General features: G+C 45.4%; 1 protein-coding gene across 3 annotated transcripts; it reads right to left on the reverse strand.

Annotated features, from left to right (window-relative positions):
• Nucleotides 1-680: 680 nt before the first annotated feature.
• Nucleotides 681-21,120, reverse strand: PRDM1 (PR/SET domain 1). 3 transcript variants are annotated; one of them, XM_036414175.2, is made up of 7 exons: nt 20,975-21,120; nt 19,018-19,269; nt 12,335-12,454; nt 8,553-8,805; nt 2,609-3,711; nt 2,031-2,159; nt 681-1,656 (listed from the first exon to the last, which is right to left on the reverse strand). In XM_036414175.2, the coding sequence occupies exons 1-7, from the start codon at nt 21,017-21,019 to the stop codon at nt 1,081-1,083; spliced, it is 2,478 nt and encodes an 825-aa protein (XP_036270068.1). In that variant the 5' UTR covers nt 21,020-21,120; the 3' UTR covers nt 681-1,080. The 3 variants fall into 3 exon arrangements, with proteins under 3 accessions (XP_036270068.1, XP_036270072.1, XP_036270071.1); XM_036414179.2 differs by lacking the exons at nt 12,335-12,454; nt 19,018-19,269; nt 20,975-21,120 and adding an exon at nt 9,921-11,630; XM_036414178.2 differs by lacking the exons at nt 12,335-12,454; nt 19,018-19,269; nt 20,975-21,120 and adding an exon at nt 9,002-9,871.
• Nucleotides 21,121-21,644: the final 524 nt, after the last annotated feature.

Raw genomic sequence — 21,644 nt, forward strand, 5'->3', positions numbered from 1 at the left:
AATTTTAACATGACAAAAAAAAAAAAAAAAAAAAAAAAAACACAATACAAAAACCCAACAACAAAAACATCACCCAGACTCAAGCCCCTACACCTCACACACACACAAAACCATCTGTGCTTTGGAAATGTTTCGCAGTGGTTTTAAACATGGCATTTTTGTCTTCTTCACATTTTCAGATAATAAGGTGGGAATGCAAAAGTCACGGGGCCACTCGGAATGGTCGCATGACTCTGGGGGTGCGGCAACCCTGCTTTTTGGAGAGGGAGACAGGTTATCTATCACCTTTCTAGTAACTCCGTGGCTAGGGGGGAAATAACTCAACTACAATCTACAGAAACAAACAAGACTTTCTCGTTTATTCTACCGGGAAGCTATTATTGGGTAATTCTGCACACATACCCCCAAGTTATACAATGCTGTTCAAATGACATGATCCTATGGATTAACACATCAACTGTCCACTTTTGGCAATACCAAAACCTCATATTCAAACCATTATTACAGAAGGTGGTTGACTGAAGTCATGTATTTGATCACTAAACCTTAGGTACTTTCAACAGATGTGCAGAGATTGTCTACAAAGCATGGCCACAAGACAAACATATATATATATATATATATATATATATATATATATATATATATATATATAACATTTATACTCAAATTACAAGGAATTTTTCCAGTCATTGTAAACGTTTTTTAATTATTGCTTTTTAAATGGTAGATTGTAATAATAAATTATGAAGGATTAATGTCATTGAAAAAATAATTATGGCTAGGCAATAGTCTTAGCAATGGGAAGGCTATGCAAACATATTCACACAATATTCAAAATACACAGGTTCAAATATATATATATGTGTGTAAATAAGTATATATAATATGTATAATATATTGTCTTTGCTCATTTATGCCCTGAGATTTCAGTAACTTTGGAGCTCCTTCTTCAATTGCAGACAGGTGAGAGCTTTGAGGCCCTGGGTCTATGTACAAGGAATCTGCTACAGGCACCCTGACTCGCCAAGTCGTAAGTGAAGAAACAAAATAAGACACTTTTTTTGTTTCCTGAAAATCTTAAGGATCCACTGGTTCGACTGTTTCTTGCTTGACCTTGACAGGTCCCAGAGGTAGTGGGTTGCTGGGAGGCAACTTCATGAGGGACAGGTCTGATGACTCATAGAGGTTACACCCTGAGAGGAGTCCATTCCCCAGGTTTCTTTGCAAGGACACTTTCAGGCTGGTTTCCTCCCTCTCTTTCCTGACCACGGCCAGGATTTCCTTCTCCACCACAGAGGAGGTCACATCGATGTTGTCCTCCATGTCCTCGAGCTGGTCGGCATTGTCGCTGATGTCAAACTTCTCGATTTCCTCGTTGATCCGAGTCAGGTCCTCCAGAGGCAGCCCCGTGGTCGGGGCCAGAGGGCAGTTCCCCTTCAGGTGGACCTTGAGGCTGCAGAGGTGGATGTAGCTCTTGTGGCAATGGGCGCACTTGTGGGGCCGCTCCCGGGTGTGTAGGCGCTTGTGGAGTTTCAGGTGCACAAACTGGGTGAACTTGGCGGGGCACACTTTGCACTGGTAAGGCTTCTCTCCGGAGTGGAGTCGCAGGTGGGTCTTGAGATTGCTGGTGCTGCTGAACCGCTTGTGGCAAACCTGCAGTGCGGGGAGAGGGGGAGACCAGAGGATTAAGAGTTGCCAGTGGGAGGGGCAAGCTCACAGACCGATGATGCCCAAGAGCCTGGGAGGCGAGAAGCCTCCCTGTGGCACCCACCGCTGGGGTGGCATTAAGCAAACAGGGCGATGTGGCCACACTGCACACGAGGTGGTGTTTATTTCCCCTACCATCTTCCACCCACGGGGAGCTGGCTGTGTCATCATCTACCTTGCAGCACAGGGGCTGCCGGCCCGCGCCAAGGCCGGTTTCTTGTGTTGGCTAACCTAAGGGCTGTGTGGCCTGGGGAGGGCAACTCCTTAGATAATTCCCTACGGAGGTCCAGAGGTCTACCCCTTCCCCAAAGACTGCCCACCTGGCATTCGTGTGGCTTTTCTCCCGTGTGGACCAGGTAGTGTTTCTGCAGGTGGGCCAGCTGCGTGAAGCCTTTGTTGCAAGTCTGACATTTGAAAGGCCGTTCTCCACTGTGCACTCGGAGGTGGACCTGGGAAGAAGCCACATGGGTTAGCTGTGCTCTCAGTGGCCCGGAGGACCCGGCAAGTGGGATGCAGAGATCTTAAGCATCGAGATCAAGTCTTACATAGAAAAAAGACAGCCCCGAGGTTTTCAGAAGGCTTTGCTTTGCTGGAGCTGAAGGAACACAAGTCACAGGCCAGCGGGGACCTTCACAGCTGCTCTTCTAGCCCTAACCCCATGTTTTCGTTAATCAGAAGGAACTCAGGAGAGGGAAAGTCACTTGTCCACAGCCACACGGAGCCAGAAGCGCCAAAAGGAACATCAACTATCAAACCCGCATCAACTATTTCCAACCCGGGCCCCACACTATGGAAAATGAACTTGATAAGCTGCGGAAAGCGAGCTACTCCATACAAACATGCCCAACACAGGCACAGACGCTAGCAGACAGGCGGACTGCTCTATGGGGAGGCCTACCTTCAGGTTTGAGAGCTGGCCGAAAGTCTTGGAGCAAACGTTGCATTCGTACTTGATCTTGCCATTCTGCTTCTTGAGGGGGTAGGGGAGTGTCTTGTAGCCAGTCATGTTCCTTTTGTTTTTTATGAGATTCATGGCCTCCTCGCTGCTGGGGGCTGCCGCCATCGCTGCTGAGGTAGCTTTGGGCTGCACCACGTGCTCCGCCGTGGCGGCCGTGCCCGCCGTGGGCGACCCGCTGGTGGGGCTGCACACCTTGTCCTTCATGCTGGCGGCCCCGGTGAGGGAGAAGGCACTGCGGGGCGTGGGGACCAGCACCTCTCTGGGGTGCTCCGGCTGCAGCAGCCGCCGAGCTCCTTCCGAGGGCAGCGAGCTGGGCAGCGTGGCCGGGTTGAGCATGGGGTGGTGAGGCAGGCTGCCCCCGCCCAGGAGGTTACTGTAGACGGGGTACAGCCTGGGGAAGAGGCCGAAGTTGCTGATGCCACCGATGCCGCCCAGGCCGTTACAATTCATGCCGTAGGGCGGCAGGAGGAACTTGGGGTAGTGGGCGTTGTAGGAGGGGATGAAGGGTGGCGGCAGGTGGTGTGGGGGCGCGTATCCAGGGTAGGCGCCCAGACCTTCGGGGCCGTAGGGCGGGTTCAAGTAGGAGTAGGAGTCCCGGTGGTCTTGGGGCCCGGGGGCCAGCGGCGACACGGTGTTCCCCGGGCTGCTGTGCGGGCTGGAGCTCTTGAGGCTTTGGTCGGGGCTGCTCCTGGCGGAGGGGCTGGGCGTCGTGGAGGACGGGATGGGGGAGTGAGGGATGTACGTGGGCCTCTCCATCCCGTAGGCCAGGGAAGCTTTCAGAAAGTCTTCCGGGAGAGGGGCCCGGATCGGGTACACCACCCGGGGGTAGAAGGGCATTTCGGGGCTCCCGTTCTTCCTGAAGTCGTCCGCGTCCCTTTCCGGAGCCAGGGGTGAAATGTTCGAACAGCACGAGTCCTTCCCCTTGGAGGGGTGGGAGTCCAACTTCAGGATTTCTTTCACGCTGTGCTCTCTCTTCGGGGGGTTCTTTGAGCAAAGGTCGTTCCTCTCGGTGCTCTGCTGCCTCGGGAGGCTCTGCGCTTGTGCTGAAACGGAGAGGAAAGGACGATTACTCAGAGGGGTACAGAGAGCTGAAGTGAAATTGCCCAGGTGGTGCTCTCCCCGAGAGGAGCTGAGCACCAGCTGGCCACGAGCGAGACACCTGGTTTCTCAACGCCTCCCGTCCTGCGGGGCCCCCTCAAAGTGCCGCTCCATTTCCTCCCCAGCACAGGGGGCCCTGGCCGCATCGCCTGATGGAGCGAAGAGCATCCTTCAGGTTACTTTGTTTCCACTGACAGAAAACACCGCCTCCCTGTGATGGAAAAGTGCTGCTCAGGCTAGCGCAGGAGCGCGTCCATGAAAACGGGGTGGAAAAAATACCGGGGTGGGGGATGTCAGAGACTAATAAGCGCCGTTCTGAGAAAGTCAGCACAGCAAGCGAGATGTGGAAGATTAAGACTCATTTCAAGTAACAGGCAGTCATCAATTTTCACCTTCGGTCTCGTTTAATATGAATTTGATTAAAAAAACAACAACAACCTGTGCAGTTAAACCCTGCACAGAACGGTCCATGCCAAAGGAGACAGATCAGAAACGCAGATGCCACCCCTTCCCCTCGACCTGCTGACAACACAAGAACGCCGCCGCCACGGCTCTGTCTGGTCTGCCCGGGCTCCCGGCCACGCCGTCCCCTGGAATCACTCACGAGGCAGGACACGGTTCTCTCTGCCAAACCACAACGGGCACTGCCCGGGCCAGTCCAATTACTTAGCGCACCAAAGGACACGGGCAGCCGGGATGAAAGCATGTATTCCCAGAGACGGCAGGCACACTGTGACTCGGCCAGGATACTATTTAGGAGCAGTGGCCACGAGGAGGACATTGCCAGACTCCCCAGGCCCTCGCCAGCCCTGCCTCCAAGCACCCAGCACAGACGGCGCCTTCAGGAAAGCACCCACGGGAGCAGGGAAACCAAAAATTCCCTGTCCAGCCTGCCTTGGAAAGCAAAAGTAAAACCTAAGCGGCTGAGCTGGAGCTCAGGTTCTTGGAGGACGTGAACACCTGCCACAGACCGAAGGCATCAGCCGCGACAGGCAGGAGAGCTGGTGAGGATCAGGCAGAGGCCTCCGCAAAGTATCATTCATCATCTTTTTTTCTTTTTCTTTTTTTTTTAAGTTCCTGTTTGACTTAACTGAGAAGGAACTCCAGGCTTGACATCCGATAGGTCTAGAAATGAGCTCGTGGAACTCCAGATCCTGAGCTCTTTAAATCCATTCTCTAGGCTGACAGGCTGGAGGGATTCGGTTCCCGCCTGAGAGCCCCTCGGAGAATGTTATCTGCTGCTGGCTGTTATCAGTGACTCCCGGGTGAGCCAGCGGCCCCAGAATAAACACAGCCCAGACACTATCGGGGAAGATGCTGATGGGGGCAGTGATGGAAAGCTTGTTGAGGGAGAGGGATTTCTGCAGCCACTAAACCAAAATAAATACCCCCTTATCAGGCCAATATCGATCTTTCAGTGAGGCCCAGCAGGCAGGAAGTTCAAATTGTCACTTTTGTTTTTTAAAGCCTAAATGGTAAAGGAAGATAGACAACGGGAGTTGGAAAACTGATAGGCAAGACGTATATCTCTCTCAGCCACAGGAAGGAATTTCAGGCAGGCTGAAAAAGAGTGACTCAGAGCATCCCCGTAGGCCCATGTTAGCAAAAAATGTCATCCTACTAAGATGAAATACAGACACTTCACCATCATCCTTTTCTGCCATTTTTACATGGCAAATTATATCTAAAAATCTCTTACTTTTTCCAGTGGCTTCAATACTCCTTCAATTATAAAATTCAATAAATTAAAGCGAAAGCAAAACGTTTAGTCCAACCACAGCCTTGTTCTTCCTATTTAGTTAGGTGTTCTTACTAAGGGCTTCAACAATTCGTTTACTGAACTGAAAAAAAACCCCACACTAATGATTCGGCCAACAAACATCATTTTCTAGGTAAAATATTTAGCAGTGTCGGGCACATAGTAAATCTGCAATAAATGTTTCCTATCTCTCATGCCTTTCTGAAAACAAATTTGCGTCTTGTTCCAAAACAATATCCAGAGGGAAGGTAGCCCCTACTGAGGAATTGTGAGGTGGACAGCATGCCATCCACAGAAGGTACATTTTAAAAAATCATCCTTAGCAGCTGAGTAATCAGGGGAGCTGGTGTCATTTCTGAATCTCCCACTCAGCAGCACCTTGAGTTAACATGAAAAGGAAAATCAAGATGTGTTTTTGTTCTTAAATCTTACATGGCTGTAGGCGGATAGAGTCATTTCAAGAGTGAACTGCTTCTGAAGGCTCTGAATGGCTTAATTATGCCGACTCACATTTTCGATCTATAATAAGAACCCCCAAGACTATAAGAAAGAACCTAGAAGTTCTGCAATAGGCAAAACAAAGTCTGTTTTCAACTGAAACTGAGAAAGCAGATGAACATTTAGAAGTCTATAATTTGGTCAACTGTTTTCTAGATGGGTTAGTAAGATAGATAGAAAAAAAATACCAAAAAAAAAAAAAAAAACTTGAAAGGGGTAGTAGGAGTTAAACCTATTTTAATAGTTCCGACTCCTTTTCTTTTGTTTTTTATAAAAATGCCAATTTGCGATTTCTGAATACTTATTTTTCTTGACCTAAGTTTGCATCAAATCTCTTCTCTTCAACACCCTACCAGTTGAGCCATCGCTGGCACTTAACGTCGTCATGGGGATTCTGGCATGGACCTTTTTTGTGCTATAATTTGCCACACAACTCACTTGCAGACACAATCTACCTGTTAGGCCTGATGAAATAGTGGAAATTTTCCTGATCAGTCTCAGTCATCAGATACCACGCCTAAGACAACTGGTTTCACAATCGGCAGTAGGAGTCTTGGCCTAATGTGACCAGTATTGTACCTCTCATTCTCTACCATGAATACTGACAATAAAAGGTGTTAGACCACCATTTAGGAAAAAATTTCTGCAAATAAACAAGAAGGGGTATTTTGGGGAGAAGAAAGGTATCATTTCACAGCACACAAGAATGTTGCTTCTGAACATAAAGGATATGCCTCTGAGTCTTAAAATATGTGCAAAACTTTTCATTGGAGGATAAAAATGCAAGACCTTAAAAACCTTTCTTTGATTGGCAGAGAGGGAGGGAGGTATGCAAAAAGGTTCTTTTGTGGTTCATACAAAATCACTGGGATGCATCACCTCACATGGAGTCACTGTTTAAAAAGATGAAATCAAGATATTTCTCTGAACCCATGAATAATTAAGCCCAAGGACTGTAAGAAGACCCCCCCAAAGGAAGTGACTTGCTATGCTGAGAAAGTTAGGAGGAGCCTGCCTATCTTCCCATGAGATGCCCTGCCAGAATTTAAGTTGTCTTTTACCACCAGGCTCTGGGTACTAGGCCTGGCATATATAGATGGTGAAAAAGCTCAGTAGCTTCTTAGATGCTTGGCTCTGAGACATGACAGCAATTCTTGGTAGCAGTGAAGGGAAATGAGGGAAAAGAATGACCACCTTTGCCTAGGACCTGATTATACCCATCATGCTCATGTTGGAAGCTAGTTTGTTTATTATAAATTTATTATTATGAAGCTCAAGGTGCACTGTGTGTGTGCACGTGGGCATGTGCGTATCAATGGGCCACAGACACAAGCCTATGAGGAGGAGATCCATAATCTTTTATATAGTGCAGAAAACTATAAATAGTCTTGAGATCATAAAGAGATGAAGTAGACACTGTGGATAAGCACTAAATAGCTACAGAGTTGGGATTATACAAACTTATCTAGGATAAGTTGGTCCTAGAGCTGAAGTAAAAAACTCTAATGTATGCCTACATTATTCTTCCAAAAGTCTCAAAGATGAAAGTGTAAACTAAAACAATTTAGCCTTTAAATAAAGCAAAAGCGAAACCATATCAATGATAGGTTCTGGGTAAAGTGTATCTGGGAATTCTTTGTATTATTCTTGCAACTCCCCCCTAAGTTTGAAATGATGCCAAAACCACAAGTTACAAATATATCAGCATTTAGATGCTGAAACTTTTAAACAAAAAGGTTTACAATTTTACTTTAAAAATCTAAACTTAATTTAAGAAACTGATTACACAGCAGTATAACTGAGAACACACAAGCATAGTTACAACAGGTTGGAATGTTATGATAATTCTTAAATCATTCATAGAGGTCACCTGAGAAGGACTAAAATGAAATAGACAACAACTTCCACCAAATAAAAAAGTAGAGGCTTATAAATTTAAGGAATTGAGAATTGGTTACAATAAAGTGATAAGTGGCTACTTTAAAACTGATGAATTGATCAAATAAAAGGAAGCTGAAATATAAAATCTTGTTCTTCATTTAGAATAACATTTAAAAAGTTACAGCTGCCAGTTTTTCTAGAATCAATCTATGTTCCACATCAGACCATAACTTAATAACCAAATGGGCATCTCTACAAGATTTCAATGAATATTTTAAGCACCGACAAATTACCACAAACAAGGGGGGGGGGGGGCTTTTCCCTGCCAAGTCAGCCTGTCAGAACCAATCTCTACCTTACCCCTCCCCGCCCCCTTTTGGAGATATTAGAATCGGACATATATTTCTTCTGGTGACTTTCTGAATTAAACACTCAAAGTAGCTCTTCATATTTTTTCAAATGGTCAAGTCTTCTAATAGGAAATAGGCACTAAAATTCACCCCTCCCCTCCTTCTGAGGGCCTGGTTTAAGCCACCTACTTGGCCCAACAGATGAAGCCATATAATTAAACAACATGTTATTAGCTCAGAGGGGCAGAACTGACATGACTGGCATTTAACATTTTTTTTTGTTCTGTAATCCACTTACTGAGATTCATCACTGTCAGCTCTCCAGGATAAGGGTAGTGCAGCCTCTCTGCAAAGTCCCGGCAATACCACACAAGCAGCTCCTGGTTGGCAGGAATGGGCTTAATGGTGTAGAAGTAGATGTTCATCCCGTTCTGGCAGGCAGCCAGGTTCTGCTCCCCGGCGGAGTGTGCCGGGTTCACGTAGCGCATCCAGTTGCTGTTCTCCTCCTTAAAGCCATCGATGAAGTGGTGAAGCTCCCCTCTGGAGTAGATCTGTCCGGAAGAGAAGACAGACGGGTTGAAGAGGGTCAAGCCCCCAGGCACCTCTTAAGAATCAACACAGCAAAGCACATGTGTGGCTTCTGGTCCCCTATCACCTAGCTAGAGAAAGAATCAAATCAGTTCGGCCCGAATCGCCTTGAATCAGCAGAAACAAGGGCAGAAACAGGTAAGGCACACTGTCAGTTACCTTTTCCATCTCGGTTTTACCGCCTTTTCACGTGTGTGTGTGTGTGTGTGTGTGTGAATAACAAAAGGGTGAAACACAACACTTCATTTGAGGAGCTGCCTCGCCTCGGATGAATGAAAACAGCCGAGTCCTACTTTTTGCCACGGCGGCGAGTGGCAAGTGGGTGACGCTACCAACTTGAATTCCGATGATGCTGACTTTTAATGCTTTGAGTCACTGCGCAGAAGACAAGCCGACGGGCTACGTCAAACCGAGTCTCTCCACTTTTTCTATGGCCTCTGTACTTGCCATTTCCTACACCCCCGCCCAAGGCTTAAACTATGCAAACATCCTCCACCCCCAAGCCTCGGAGTCCAGAAGTAACACTTGTTCATATAAATACTTGGAACCTTGCCTTTTTTTTTTGTGGAAGCACTGGGTGGGGCAGAGGTGAACTTCACCTGGCATAACAAAGTGAAGGCTGGGCCGGGAGCCAGCATCTGACAGTCTACACCACGGAGTCACTTTTCCTCTTGATAAACATGCCCAGCCTTGCCAAAGGAGGGGAGAGGGAACCCTCTTATCTGGGAGGAGGCTGGCTGGAACGCCACTCACAGGGCCACCGGCATGTGTTTTGGGGAAAAGAACAGGAAGACACCATGTCGTTCTTTAAGGGCCGTGCATAAAGAAGATTTCCAAGTTTGCCTTGTGGTAACTTCTGTTTAACAGACGCACACAGGCCACTCGGGATGGGGAAAAGGCAGAGGTAAGAACAGGAAAAAAAAGAAATCAAAATATATGTTCTTCCTGAAACTGCTCCATCATGAAACGGCTTACCCTTCCACAGAAATTATTTTTTTCTCTCTCTCTCTTTTTAACATGTATCACACCTCTTCTTCAGACCTAAGACATTTCCTTACGCATCTACAATCATCAATACCTGCTCATCTGCAACCTCTAGTCTCCAAGCAGTGGGGCAAGGCTCGTCAGGTTACTCCTTTGCTCTTAGTCACATACTATGGGAGTCTATAAATTGATTCTGTATTTCGCTCAAACGTTATCAGAGATAAAAAGGAACTCTGTCCCTTTAACACGGGCAGTAAACACCAGAATCACTTTCTTTTAAGAGTAACTTCCTGTAAATTGTGAAGGGGGAAATACATGTGGCTTCATCAAAGCAGCTTGTGAGAGCGTTTGCGGTGTGTTTTGTTAAGAGAAAATGGAACAAGGCTGGGTGAATTCTGCTATCAAGAGGGGTTTTCAAGTTTGTTTACTCTGATGTGCAAACTTCCAGGAACATGGGGTTCCATCGCTCTTGCACTCTTGGTTGGGCGGAAACTGCTTTCTAAAGCTACGGGTATGTTGGTTCCAGTCAGCCTTCCACGGACTACAATTTACTGTATCCTCATTTTAAAAAGAATTATTGGTGCCATGAAGTCACACACAAGCACACACGCGAGAAAATATGCATACGTCAAATGAACGCTGCTCCCTGTCACCTCACTACATTTCCATGTATTATCAAGAAGATTAAAAAGTGCTGACTCATAGTACAGTTACAAGAAATGTCACTGGTTTCTCAACTTGAACATCCCTTCTCTTCTCTTTGACTGTGTAATTTGCATGAAACTTTTTTCTTTTCTCAAACAGATGTCCATATTCCTGCCAGCAACATCAGGATGCTTTTAACAACACGTGGGGAGTTATCTCCTACAACATCCTTTGTGTGTGAAAGACTGATTCAAATAAATCCTCCCAAGAACAGCATTTTAGTTACTTATAGTGAATCGTGAATGAATGAGGGAACTGGGAGAAGGATAGGAGGGTTCTTAGGTGTTTCTTCTCTTTGTCAAAATGACCAGGCATTAATGACACTTATGCTGGATTCTCTTAAGTCAGACCTACAAATGAGAATCACACACCTCTGTTTCACTTCCGAAAAGATTTTATTGGCAATAAATGCAAAAATGCACTAACATTTTGCCTATTACAACTCATGTATTTTAAGCGTAAGAAAAGTTGTGAGCACACAACTCTCAGAGTTCTCATTTGCTTGAAAAATAGAATACTACATTTCTAAAAACACAAAACTTCCTGGCTTTTGAAAAAAAATTGTTTTTTAGGAACAGCTTCTGAATGATCCCCAAATATGTATTTTGTCAAGATACCTGTCTAACAGGTAGAAATGTTCTAGGTAAATACTGGCCAAACTAAGTGTAATCCCATTTTTGTTGTTATCATGCAGCTGTTTCTGAAAATAATTCAAATAATGATTCCCCAATTGTGTGCTTTTTATGGAAGTATGTATAAAAATTTACTTTTAAATTTTGTACGAATATCTTTATTTTCTAACTGAGGAAATGAAATATCCTGCAGAGAGCTATGGGAAGATGAAAAGCAGCTCAATTTTTCCTCTGTTCACTCGAGTCTTTTACTCAAGGATTTCATCTAATCAGTTCACCTCTGAGGTCCTTTCTAAACCTGATATTCCAAAGGAAATTGTATTGGCTAGAGTTTCAGACTGGATGTTATAGGAAGTTTATTATCTTGCATGATTGTAAGCATTTCCCCAAAGCTATGGATATAATCTACATACTGGCAAATCAATTTTGTAGTGCAGATGAATTTAATGTGTTTTTATTAATTTCAGAGAGAGGAAGGGAGAGGGAGAGGGAGATAGAAACACCAATGATTAGAGAGAAACATTGATTGGCTGCATCCAGCACACTCCCCACTGGGGATCAAGCCCACAATCTGGTCATGTGCCCTGACCGGGAATCGAACCATGACCTCCTGGTTCATAGGATGATGCTCAACCACTGAGCCATGACAGCCGGGCTGGTGGCAATAAATTTAAACAGGACTAGTTCTGAGGTCCATCTGCATTTCCCTAGTGCTATCTTCTACCTAGCCTTCCTGAATGGCATTTTTTTTCAAGATTATTCATTTATAATTATTCTTCCACTCAATTAAAGTTAACTCAGCAAGAAATCAAGAAGAGGTGAAATCTAAGACTTGGTGACTCATTACTACTTCCTTGCAGAGAAATGCAAATGAGCCTACCCTTGAAGCAAGAAGTAAACTGTTTCCTTTCTTCACATAGCTCAATGAATTGCAAAAGTTAAGATCCACATATAGTCCATATATCTCCATCCTAACCACCTATAACTGTTGGTTTTTAGGGCCAAACGTTTAGCCAGTTTCATCACTCTTGCTTAGCATTCTCTATGTCCCTGGGGACCTGAATACCTGTGGGTGGTGAGGCCCAGTACAAGTTGAAAAAGGAAGTGACCCAGCAATTCTAGCTCTACTTTTTTTTTCTTAATGAATCTGGAAAAATTTTCCCATACTCACCCTCCAAAAATATTTCCTGTTGGCATTCTTGGGAACAGTATCACTGGTGTAGACTTCACCTATTAGAGGTCCAAATCGTGTTCCCTTTGGTATATATTCTTTACTTATGACTCCAATAACCTAAAGGAGGTAAAGCATATGGAACAATTACTTTGACTGCAACATATTAATCAATGTTTTTATTTTAATGAGTTGCCAAGTGGTAAGGCAACCAAAAATGACAAAATTATGATATGGCGCCTACATAATTAACATTGTGCTTCACCTTAGGGGAAGACCACTTTTAAACTCCCAAATCATAAACCAATATTTAACCAAGCATTAACATAGTCTAAAGGATTACTCTCCAGTGACTGAGGGTCTTTTATTTTTATGATTACTTTTTATATTAGAAGAACAGAGAGGTATCCATTCTGCTTTAGAACAGGAATCAGACAATGCAGAATTAGATGGTCAAGGTTAGACCAATTCAGCCTGCTCCTAGTTTCCTATTTCTCCTCTCCCTCAACCATAAACACAGTGTGCTTGAGGGAAATAAAGTAGTTTTAACCTCAGAAACCAAAATAATGCTCTTTGGTCCTTCCACAAAGGCCCGAGGAACCAGAAACCAAATACATGCTTTTTTTTTTTCTTTTTTCTTTTTCTTCAACCTAGATGAAGGTGTTGCTTTTTTTCTCCTTCATAGCTTGTAAGTTCTCTTTATAAAAAAGATCTCTCAAAGTAATTTTTGTTCTTCTCTAGCATCATCTACTCAACAGTGGTCAAAGTCCTCCTTTAAAATGAAATTTATACTGAGGAGAGTTGTGGGTTCTGAGAGCCTCGGGTTCTAAGATCAGAGGAAGTGACCTTCTCAGACTGGATGTATCACACATTCTGACTTTTTAGGGTCTTACTAAAGAAACATGTTAACTATGCAGTTCCTCATTGATCGTAAATTTCTTGGGGGGGGGGGTGAGAAAAAAAAAGTCACCAACCACAAATCAGGAAGCAATTCATCACTATTGAAAAAACTCCTCTGTAAGCAGTCCTTCACAACTGTTTTGCAATTACAGTTTTGTTTTGGTTTTTATACACTCACTTTCCCATTTTTATTTTCTTCCCATCCAAAAGAGCCTACAAGTTAGTTACTAAATACCATATGGACCAAGAGGGGAGGTAAAAGACAATATTTCTTTCTAGTTTTATTATCCCTGGTGGTTCCTGCTTAATTGTTTAACTGAAATGGAGGCCAAAATATGTCAATAATGTTCATAAAGGAATCTAAAATTTTAGTTATGACATGCACTGACACTTCATTAAATTGCATTGAAAGTTCAAACCTCTGTTTAAATGCATATAGAGTAGGCACACTCTCTACTTATAAGGTAGAGAGACCACTCTTTTAATATATATTTCTTATCAGCCAATAATTTTTAAATTTCTTTGAATTTTATTTATTTATTACTTTTAATATATATATATATATATATATATATATATATATACACACACACACACACACACACATATATATATTTACTGTTCAATATATAAGCCAATGGAACATACAAAGACTGGAAAGACAGAAAAAAAATTTTCTACCCTTAACACAAATTGAAACAAGGTTGGTCAGCTAGAATGTTATTTTTGGTCATTTATGAATTTCTGGCAGACAGGTGAAAAAAGCAGATGTTCATTTCATCACTCTTCCTCTGCCTTCATTTACATCTATCTGCCCTTTCAGTAACAGTTTGTCATTATGGGTATTTGTTGGCAGTATAACTACTGGAGACAGGAATACCTCAGAATAGTCTTGAGGTAAAACATATACTAAAGCTTAAGCGGACTTACTTATTCAGAGGCTCATTGTTTATAATACATTATTGAGCCTAATTAATTGGAAAAATTCATGGAATTGACTGCTATGACACGCATACCACTTGGCATTCATGTTTGAGTGACTGCCCCATAACATTAAAATGACAAACAGGAAAAACAAATAATGTCATTTGTTGGTGAGCCAATAATTAGCAGTTGATATTTTCAACATATCCACTTTAAAGCAGTAATTTTAAGAAAGGTACTCAACTGGTTCATCAACTTTGTTTTAAATTATAGTCTCTTGCAGACAGTGTCTTAGGAGTCAGAGCTTGATCACCAACAAGGAGCACTGCATTGAGGTCAGAGTGTTTCTTCTGAATTGCCATTCTTTTTAAGCCCCGGGGCCTCTTGGTTTTCAGATACCAATCTTACACTAAGAAAACACACAACATGTTCCTGTGTACAAAGGCCACGTAGAAATTTAAGGAAGATATGTCACCCAATCCCTATTTGAGCAACATGGGCAAATCGCTGGGGAGGCTATAAGGCACTATTGGAGGTAACTCTTCCCATCTGTAACCTTACAAATGCCAGACAGCAGGCAAGACAGGAGAACACCTAGACAGAGGAAGGTGTGTGGGGGAAGAGAGATCTATGGAGACCCCTAAGACCGCCAAAAATAAAAGAATCTCAATATTAGATTATCTTTTCAACAGTCTTAATATCTTAATTTCCTATAATACACAAAACTATAGGGTACAAATAAACTCATGTATGTAGATAAATAGAGGCATAAGATCACAGAACTTCTAGGTGGGAAGGAATTATGTAGCTAACATGCCATCTATATATTCATGCTCAGTCCAGTACTCTAACACACAATAAATAAAAACTTTCATCTCAAATCCATGTCTGAGACATTATTCAAAGAGAACAGAACCGCTGCAACTCTTAAGATCACAGTACTCAGCCAGGTAACTAGGAAGGGGAATAGGAACTGAGTGGAGCTTCAATGGAAAGTGGAAGACCAGGTCACAGTCTGCCTCCCGCCCTGGAAAGATGCGGCCCAATGTGAAGCTTAGCCAACAACATTCCATCCTTGGAGCAAGCCTAGGACACAGAGGAGCCTGGCGTGTGCCCTGGATCTCGTAGTGCTAAGAAGATTAAGAACGTGTTCACCTAGCTCAGGAAGGAACCGTCCCTGGAACTGACCAGGGTCCTAAAGAATTTCTGCTGGGGACAGGCTGCTGTGCACCTTCCATAAACCTATCAGCCAGGCCATGCTGGCCTCCACGCTGCTTGACCCTAGAAGCTCTTCCATGTCACGGGTTATGTGCGGAGCCGACCCCTCTGGCACAGGAGCAGATCCCTCTCTGTCAGTGGCTCCAGTCACAGAACACGGGGGTCAGTGGCTACTAGACAAAATGAAGATTTCACAACGTACGATGGGGTGGGGGTGGAGGAGAAGTAAAAATCTGATAGCAAGGAGAATGTAAGTTCTCTGTTTGTTGTTTAAAGCAATTCCTCCTTTAGGGAGTATGTGTACACACACACACACAGACACACACACACAGTAGTGGGTTTTAACCAGAAACAGCATTCAGGTCTAAATGTTCTGTGAGCATTCTCAGCCCAGATGCCAGTAAGATCATTTTAATTACTAGCTATCTCTCCCCTTCCTCACCCCCCAGCCCCACAAAAGGCCTCATTCGATTATAATCATAAGGATTATCTGCAATGAGATGACTAGCACTGCTGTGGACCAAGACTTCAGCCAGTAATGCACCTCATTTTTTAGAAAAGGGGTGGAGCGAATGGAGATGTTTTTAGAAGGTTTCCTCCTTAATTATCTTTGTATTAAAGGAAATGTGGTAATGCCTCCGAACATGTCTCCCAAATAAAAGGCGGTAGGAAGAAGAGAGAATTGCACGTTATGGGCAAGATACTTTTTGCAGATGGCTTGAGTTAATAATGGACTTGAATCAAAGTGGACACTGAGCGAGTCCCCATCGTCCACCCGAAGTTTATCACCACATGGCTTTGGGGGGTCAGACTCGGAGCCACAGCACTTCTAGAACGCGAGCCATTTCAGCACAGGCTACCACTTCTAAAATATAAATGTTTAAATGGACCTTTCTGAATTCAAATATTCATAGAAAATTATTTCAGGAGGACAAGGGGAAAACCCCCCTAAAAGAATAGCCCATCAGTTAAAAAAGCTTAAACAGTTTTGAATACTATGTCTATATTTGGTGTGAGTTCTGGAAATAGGAAGTAAGAACAGCCTCATTAAAGATACAAAAATGATTCTAAACCAAATCTAAAAATGAGGGTCAAGATCAGAAACACGGTTGTATGTTTTGTTTTTAAACCAAAAGGAAAAAAAAAAAAAAAAAAGGTGCTGACACATAGCACAAATTCATAGTGAAAAATGGTCTTGCTAAAAAAAAAAATCCCCAAGTATGTCAGCACAACAGTACATAATGTGGTATATCTTCTGCTACTTAAATGAAAACACTTAAAGAAGGGCAAGTTAAATCAGTAAAATCAGTCAGATAAAAACTACATTTTTCGCCTATTTCCACAGCTGGTGGGACTGAAAGGACTAACTGAATAATGACGGTGTAAACAGTTCACCGGTCCTAAAGGTTAGTTTGAGAGAGCTGGTTTGCAGCAGGCACGTCCTCAATGGCCCAGCCCCACAGTCCTCCTTCACCACCTTAAGGGAGCTGTCCTTCCCCAAAGTTCAAAGAGGGAGAAACAGAAAAACAGGTACAAATTCCAGAGTAAGCTTCCGACAGCCTTGCATTTACATTGGTTTCCTGGTTGCTTTTAAGATTAGGAACTGAAGATGTACTATTTTAGTCAAGTGTTTCAGTTACATAAAATACAGGAAAATAGAATAAGAGAGCCCTGATCTCTCATTAGGTTCGTGTGGAAGGACCCTCTTTTAGGAATTCAGGCACAGCATTTTTCTTTTCTTTTTTTTTCTTTTTTTTGTGTGTGTGTGAACATACTGAAGTAGGGAAATAAATGTTCAGAAGAAAAGAAAAAGCCAAGCCAGCTTAATAAAGGATCGGTCTGAAATATGTTCAGACTAAAAATAAAGCCACAGTGACACCAAGAGGGGCCAGTGTAGCACAATCAGAGAGCACTCACTGCTGGGGAAGCCAGAACTTTGCTCCTTCCAAGTCTGGGCACTGGCTCTAGCTATGCACTTTAGGTAAGTGGCTATCTTTCCGAACCTTGGACTACACGATCGAAGGGCATTACTCAACGAAGCTATGATTTTAAGTCAAATGATGGAAAATGAAAAGCTTCAGCTGAGCCCTGAACACTGCAGAATGAAAAGGCAAAGATCACCAAAGGATAGAAATTCATTTCGGTCTCATGGGCTGGACAGGGCAACACAGCACAAATGAACCTGGGAAGAGACCAACGTTTGGTCAAATAGGAGATGGGGGGGAAACACACTGCCGCTTGGGAAGCCACAGCCAAACCTTAAATACCCAAACAAGTCCTAACATTGATTCCAGAAGCCACAGAGTAAAAGACTTTCTACTGAGAACAGTATTTCCTGCAGAAAGAGGCACAATGAAGGCTGATCTCTGGGGTTCCATTTTTAGGAATATTCACAGTACTGCTACCTTTTAAGTTTTTTGTTTTTTGTTTTTTATAAAATCGACCTCCACTCTCCCAGCAGGGAAAAGAAAAAGATTGCTTTATGATGAAACTCAAAAGCAGAGTCGCTCTACTTGATTTTAGACAGCCGAATCTCCCCCTCACCAAAAAGAGGGAACTCAGACACAAATAGGAAAGAGATAGTCTTTCCCAAACAGACTCCCGGGATCCTTCCACTGCTGGGCCTTCGAGAAGGAAGAGAGCGACCTCCTGGCTCCCATGAAGAGTCCCAATACGGAACCGCGAATTCCTACAGCAAAGGGCCTCCGTGCCCTGCTCCGTGGAGGCCAGCATAGAACACACAGTGGCTGGAGGTCAGGCTGGTAGTGGGAAGTCTGTTGAGCTGTTGTCCTTCAATTCAGCCCAATAGGGAGAGCAACTGCAGGAGCCCAACGCTCAGAACAAGAGGCGGTTCTGCAAGCTGTTTCCCGGCTACCCATCACGCCTCGCCGTACTCGTTATATAAAAGGGTACCCACCCATCCTCAGCTCCTTCCAGGTTGGGGTTTTCGGCCCCTTTGAAGCAACAAAGCGTGTACCCACTTCAGAGGCCAGTAAGGAATGGGCCCAGCAGGCCAGCCAGAGCCCAGGGCCGCCCTGGAGCCACCGTGGTGAGCGCTGAAGTCATCGGCACGGAGGACACTTTTTACATGACCCTCTTCCCGGTTTATGCCATCCCTTCAGTTCATAAACACCTCCGGGTTTGGAGAATAATTGCAGAAACCCAGCCAATAAAAGCTGGCTCGTTAAAAAGAATAAAGCCATCTAACGACCCAAAGGAGACAAAGGAAACATGACCAAGTTTGTTTGTGTGTGTGTGTGTGTTTTTTTCCTAGAAAAGTTTTCTCCCTCCAAAGCTGCTGGACACCTTGGGGGCCCCGGGGCTGGGAGCCGGCGTGGCCTGCAGCTCCCTGACAATGCCGTCCTCCCCACGCGGCGGCTGAGCTCTGCCAAGACATGTCAAGCTGCCAAAAGGCTTAACTGTTTACTAATTAGTATGGAACCGTGGAGGGCTGGAGGAAGTGAGCCAGGGCTGACGGAGGGAAAGAGAAAGCCATGAAAGGAGTGGAGTGAGGGATCAATTACTTCCAGGCACTTAAGAGATCCTCACCAGATAGAGGAGGAGGCCTCCAGGGCCACGGGGGAGGCTGGGCACCCGATGCCCATCTTTCTCCAGCAATAAAGCAAGCGGCGACCACGTACCTCTTTGCCGTTGGTGGCGTATTTGAAAAGCAGGTTCCTGGGCAAGGATGCCTCCGCCTGAACCGAAGTCCCTCCGTCGGCTCCCGAGTCCCAGGGGTGGTCGTTCACGATGTAGGTACACTTCTCTTCGAACTCGGCCTCCGTCCACAGAGTCATGTCCGCGTCCTCCATGTCCATTTTCATGGTCCCCTCCGGCCCCTCTGCCAGCCCGGGAAACCTCACAGCGCTGCCGGAGTCACACTTCGGGGCAGCCTGGAAGAGAAGGGAAGGCCATTAATCCCCATTGTCCTGTGGCTCCTCCGAGAGGCTATGACTAATACAGGAGTCTGAAGACTTGAAAAGCAGATGCCGAGTGCTTGGTACAGTTGAGTAAGAGCCAAACAACAGGAGAGAGAAGACTGCCTTAAAGAAGCAGGGTTTGAGAAGGCTACTCAAGGTTGAAAGAAAAAAAAAAAAAAGTGTGGCAACTTCATTGGGGGGGGTGGATAAAAAAAAAACACACACACTCAAAAAACCACCACCTCTGAACAATCCCCGGCTTTCCTTCTCACGGCAGAAGAATGTTGTGGGCGCTCGGTCCCGGGTCCCAGAACGCCTGGGGTCATGGCTGCCAGCCCCTGGGCGCTGTGGAAAAGCTGCCTCAGAAGACTGTCACAAACAAGGAGAGGAAGAGGAAGGAGCTCTGTCTGCCTGTGAATGAAGCTAAAAATGGAAAGCGCGTGTGTGTTGCAGGAGCGGAACCCAGCCTGCTTTTTCCAAATGGGGAAGACTGAACTTTCCCACCAGCTCCCGATGCAAAACAACTTTCAAAACAACTGCCCCCCCCCCCCGCCCCCCTCGGCCGAGGGATCTCTTTCATCCTCTCAAGTCTGGAAAGGATTGCATCCTGCCAGCATCACCGAGGTGCAGCCTTTCAGAAATTGTTTGGACCACAGGAACTGAGGAGGGAAGATGGGTGAGGGGTTCCAACGCCCCACCGTGCCTTCAGACTTGTGGGCATCCCATGCCAAGTTGAAAAGCAAACACACGCGCACACACGCACACACACACACACACACACACACACAAAACATAAAACCGCTCAATAGAATTCCCGGGAGAGAATTCCTTCAGGAGCCCTCAGCTACAAATAGCACTTTCCATTTAAATCTGAAAGTGTACAAATTCCCAGAAGTCACTGATGTGCTACAGTTTACTGTAACTAAAGTTATAATAAATAGAGGAGACTCGGAGCACTCGCTCTGCTTCCACTTAGAAATGGACAAGGAGATTCCCGAAAGTAGTCTCCTCACCCGCAGATAGTGTCTTCCAGAGAAAGAGAGAGAGAGAGAGAGAGAGAGAGAGAGAGAGAGAGAGAGAAGGCAAACAACTTCTGCGATGTTTTCCCATATACACATGCTTGGCAAAAAGTAGGAACATGCGTCTCTCTTCCATGTAAGAGCCTGTCCCCCTTAGAATGTACACACAACACCGGGCAAGTCCTCCAGGGTGGCTTCCACATTCTTCCATCTCCTTAAACAAGATGCTTAAAAAAAGAAAGAAAAAGAAGCCAGATGCAAAGTTGTCCTTCCCTCGGTTACGATGCAAGCACCCTTGCTATATTTTTTCATGGGGTTGCAACATGCACAGTCAGGATGCCAAATACGCGTTAAAAAATAAAAATAAAACAACATGTAAAAAGCCAGCCCACCCGGAGCCGTCGTCCCTTAGCTAGCTCGGGACGGGGCAGAAGCCACGGCGCTGAAACTTCAGCGAGTTGACAAGGACGCCCGGAACTGAAAGGGTTAATGATTCATAAGGAAAAAAAAAAGCCTTACAAATAAATGTTTGACAGTTCTAAGTGCCTTAAAGCCTTTCTGGTTTCCACTTGCGCCGAGAGCAAAAAAGAAAAAAAGAGAAAAAAAAGAAAAGTTTCCAGGTCAATTCCAGCTTTACAGAGAAGATCCCAGCTCCTTACCCAGGTCGTCCCCACGCGCTTTCCCAAGCAAATATCCAGCAACATCGGAGAGCAGGGTCGCTCATCGCTGCCCGGTCCGCATTTCCTCCGCGGCGGCCCCGCGGGCGCGGCTGGGACCCGGAGACGGGCGCGCGGCGGCGGCTCCGCGGTCCCGGCGGCGGGCGGTGCGGCGCTGGGCGCGGACAGGTGCTGCGCTGCCCGCCCTCCTCCGGAGCACTGACTGCGGGCCTGCGGCCGCGGCGCTTTCAGTCTGCGCTAACCGGCGCGGCGGCTCTGCCCTCCCAGCTGCAGATTTCCCATTTGTCTGATTGACTCAGCACCCGCGCCTCAAGTGGGGGGCGTGGCCTCACCTGCACCAGCGCGGCCGCCCGGCCCGGCGCTTTCCCCCATCCGAGCCTCCCGGTCCGCCTAGGATTTCAACATGCATCCTCCTTCCCTTGGAAGGCGCGTACCCCTCGGCGCGTATGCGGGCTGTTATTGTATTCTAAGTATTCCAGATCGCCCTCCTTCCTGCCGAGGCTTTTTTGGGGAGGGGTGGGGGGAGGGCGGAGAAGGGGGGAGGGGGGGGGTGCACGCACATTTCTTAAATTAAGGGGGGAAACCTAAAAAAGGACCTAAACATGTTGTGGTGGCGGCTCAAGTCCAATTACAGATTACATGAAACTTATTT

The sequence above is a fragment of the Pipistrellus kuhlii genome, unplaced genomic scaffold, assembly GCF_014108245.1.
Source record: "Pipistrellus kuhlii isolate mPipKuh1 unplaced genomic scaffold, mPipKuh1.p scaffold_m20_p_5, whole genome shotgun sequence".
Lineage (NCBI taxonomy): Eukaryota > Metazoa > Chordata > Mammalia > Chiroptera > Vespertilionidae > Pipistrellus > Pipistrellus kuhlii.